We start from the raw sequence: 3,721 nt of genomic DNA on the forward strand, positions 1-3,721 counted from the left end.
TGAGCAGTGATTACAAAAAAAATCGCACATACAGTAGATTATTTTGATACTGTGTGTCTGCAAATAAGGAGGCCGCTTGTCAATAGCTTTTGTCTATCGCTACTGTTTCGCTTTCAAGAAGTTATTTTTCACCTCTAAATGTCTGATCTTATAGCTCAATCCTCTAATCTCAACACTCAAGCCCCCAAACTCGATCCTTGATTCTTGAAAACATCAAGGATTGCAGATTGAGTTTCGGAGTAAAGACTTTCAATATACTTTTGCATGGTACTGTACATCTGTACCTAACCCTAACCCTGACCTCTGTTGTTATTTTTTTCTTTCACATGTTATAAAGTTTGACAAGAAATACTGAAGCTACTGAATACAAACTGCTCTCCTACTAAAACCAACTGCATAAAAAATTGTGTTCTAATACACATGCGCTGCAAACTGACCGTTCACTCTCATCGGCTTGGCTTTCAGCCTGCTTCAATTGCTCTGTTATTGCTCCCAAGCGAGATTCTGCGGCATCTAGCTCATCTTCAAGCTGCTGCAACTCTTTTGTCAATGACGAAACTTGTGATTCAGCCTATAAACAAAAGACAAACTGTTAGATTTAGAAAGGGCATGTTGCAGATGCAAACCAAAGGTACCAAGAGCTGAATAGGGAGGTGAAGAAGAGGTGTAAGACAGAGAGGAGGGTGTATGTGGAATCAGAAGCTGAGAGAGCTGAGGAGGTTGGAAAGAGAGGTGATGCAAGGACTTTGTACGAGATCACCAGAAAGCTAAGTGGGAGGTTCCAGAATACATGTAAGCCAGTGAGAAACAAAGAAGGCGTTTTGCTCAGGTCAGCAGAACGGGAGATGCACTGGTGGAGGGAGCACTTTCAAACAGTGGAGCAGGGATAGCGCAGTGGTGAGAGCACTCGCCTCCCACCAATGTGGCCCAGGTTTGATTCCCGGACCCGACGCCATAAGTGGGTTGAGTTTGTGTTGGTTCTCTTCTCTGCTCCGAGAGTTTTTCTCCGGTTTTCGCCCCTCAGCAAAAAACCAATATGCAGCTGATTCCAGCTGGCTGTAACCTGTGCTCCAAGGTCACACATGGACCGTATAGCAGCTGCCAGAGGCAGTAGTAGATTTTGAGCTTCCACTAGCCCTTGGGACTAGTAAGTATTGTGAAGCAGTGGAGTTCTGGACGAAAACAAAAATGAAAATTACTTCTTATGGATAAAGCACAAGAAGAGAATAGAAACTAACAACAGAAACTGTGAGAGGATTCTACGGAATTTACTGCCTTAGAAAATAAGTTGCAAAAAAAAGAAAACTGACGAGGAAACCAACGCGGATTACAGTTTCCCCACGCCATGTTACGAACAATTAATCACGTGTGAAATTGTGCGGAACTTCTCGGCTGCTGTTATTATATGCACGTCCCAAACCAACCCAAGCACCTTCCGAGAGCTTGATCACAAACAGTTTGCATAAATGGAAACACCTTTTACGTTCGTCCCCAACCAATTGGCGATAATCACTGACGATCGCAAACAAGACGCAAGAGATAGAAAATTTCCTATTGTTAAGTCTTGTTGATGATAAGTAGCAATGCGAAAGCGAGCAAACAACGGTATGGAAACAGAATCGTACCCCGTTTCTGATCATTTGCGATCAATCAACGATATTTTTGTGCATGTGATACGTTTTGACGAATTAGAGGCAAGCATAAGTAATGAAAATGGTGTCCGAGTCCAAGCATAAAATGCACTGATTGCTGTTTGAAACTATTAAAAGGAAAATCTTATACAAGGGCAAGTCTGTCCTTTCGAATTTCCTTTAAATCTAATTTAAGATATTATATTCCTGCATTCCACTGCCTTTGTGCTTCATGCGTAGAATGGCGCTTTCAGGTTAAAATTTCAATCGCAAATAGCTCTAATCAAAGGAATAGCCTTTGCACAGACGAGCAGTTTAGTTTTATGTATGGTTTATTTCTTAATTTACTTTATTCTGCATTTTCCATACTCCAGTGTATTTGTGAGTTGCAAAGTTTTGGCAACGGTTCTGTGAGAATTGGCCTCAAGGTCACGAAAACTTTGCCTTTGTGATAAAAATACAGAAAGCCATACACTCCAGCATTTGGCATTTGTGCCACTGTTGCGAGGATGGATATGAGAATATTTACTAAAAGTGCGAGTTGTGTTTGCAAATGTGGAATTTTTTTAGTGATTACAAATGAATGAAACTGTGCATGACAAGACTGGCTAGTGCAAATTTAGATTTGGCTAGTGAAATCAGACCTGATACTAGCCGCTAGGCTAGTGAGCTAAAAAGTCAGTCTCGAGCTCTGAGAACTCATGCAGTCATAGACTGCCTTTTATTTCAGAAGGTTACTTGACAAGATGATAATAATAATAATAATAATAATAATAAAAATAATAATAATAATCACTTTAAGTCTCAAGGCTTCTTAGCAGAGCACAAATGCTCTGACTACAAATCAACTGAAATCTGAAGAAATCAGATGTTGCCTTTTGAGGAGAGGGGAAATTGGAGTACCCAGGCCAAAACCTCCTCAGAGCGGAGTAGAGAACCAACAAACTCAACCCACGAATCCGGAAATCGATCCCAGGCCACATTGGTGGATGCTTACTGCTTATTTTGTAGGGAGTATAGAGTAAAACAAAATACCAGCCCAATCAAACTATTCTCCAATAACAATGCTTTCTAAAAACCTACAATTGTAGCCATACCACTTCCGAACAAATCTAAACATTAAAAAGCTCTATCCAAGCCCGATATTATCATGGCTCTGAAGGACCATATTGCTTGATGTAAAGTGATCAGGGATGTTAAAGAATGTTTGACGTGTATGCTAATTCAAACGGCACTCCTTTGTCACGATTACCCGTTCCCTTGTGTACGTGTTTACTTCAAGAAACCAGCCTATTGTTTAGTATTCATTAGAATCATGCCGCGAGAAAATTAGAACTCGAAATTCAGCAAACGTAGTTTGTCATTACAAAATCCTACGCTTTGCAAGCGTCAATAAAAACGACTGAAGGCAATCAATTTCAAAGATAACAACAATTCTAGGGGGTCGATGATGTTCATTAATCTTTCCTGTAGATTTTGTTATCGCTGAACAAATTAAACAAAGTCAAGCAAAAGGCCATAACAGCTCAGCGAAGCCAAACTGCTATGTAAGAATAAAATCAGATCATCACAGAATTAAAAAATTCCCCATCTTGACAAATCAGATAGTTTCAAAAGGGAAAAGATCTAGTACAATAATATCACAGCTTGAGTCAAGCCCACTTCAGGTTTTGAGCTCACAAAAATTCAAACCATAGAAATTTCGGACATATTTAAATGACGAGCCTTTGCAATACGCTGATACTTTCCGCCTTTAAGTCCGATTTAAGGTATTCACTGACAGTAAACTCGGTATAAAAAGAACATAGGTCTTGAGTCCACTGAGAAAGTGGTTGCAGGAATAACAAAGATAAATTTACTCACATTTTCTGCCCGTTCATTCGCCTCTTTCAAATCGTTTTCTGCCTTGTCTGCTCTTTGCTCTGCTTCGGAAAGGGTCTCACGAAGGACGCACATCTTCTTCTTGATCTGCTCCATTTTGTTTGTTTGAGCCTAATCGACCAAAACCAATGCAAAATAAACGAACGGTATCTATATGCTCCTTTCAAGCGAACGAGAAAGAAGAAGGCAGAAATGACGCCCAAATTCCC

At 40.2% G+C, this 3,721-nt stretch overlaps 1 protein-coding gene across 1 annotated transcript in view; it reads right to left on the reverse strand.

Annotated features, from left to right (window-relative positions):
- LOC137992063 (tropomyosin-like) overlaps nucleotides 1-3,721 on the reverse strand; it is a 10,028-nt gene extending 6,307 nt beyond the window's left edge. The window contains exons 1-2 of the mRNA XM_068837147.1: nucleotides 3,495-3,721; nucleotides 438-571 (exon numbers count right to left, since the gene is read on the reverse strand). Of these exons, the coding sequence (XP_068693248.1) occupies nucleotides 438-571; nucleotides 3,495-3,608 (248 nt within the window). The 5' untranslated portion in view covers nucleotides 3,609-3,721. The remainder of the gene's footprint in view (nucleotides 1-437; nucleotides 572-3,494) is intronic.

The sequence above is a fragment of the Montipora foliosa genome, chromosome 2 (assembly GCF_036669935.1).
Source record: "Montipora foliosa isolate CH-2021 chromosome 2, ASM3666993v2, whole genome shotgun sequence".
NCBI classification, from domain to species: domain Eukaryota; kingdom Metazoa; phylum Cnidaria; class Anthozoa; order Scleractinia; family Acroporidae; genus Montipora; species Montipora foliosa.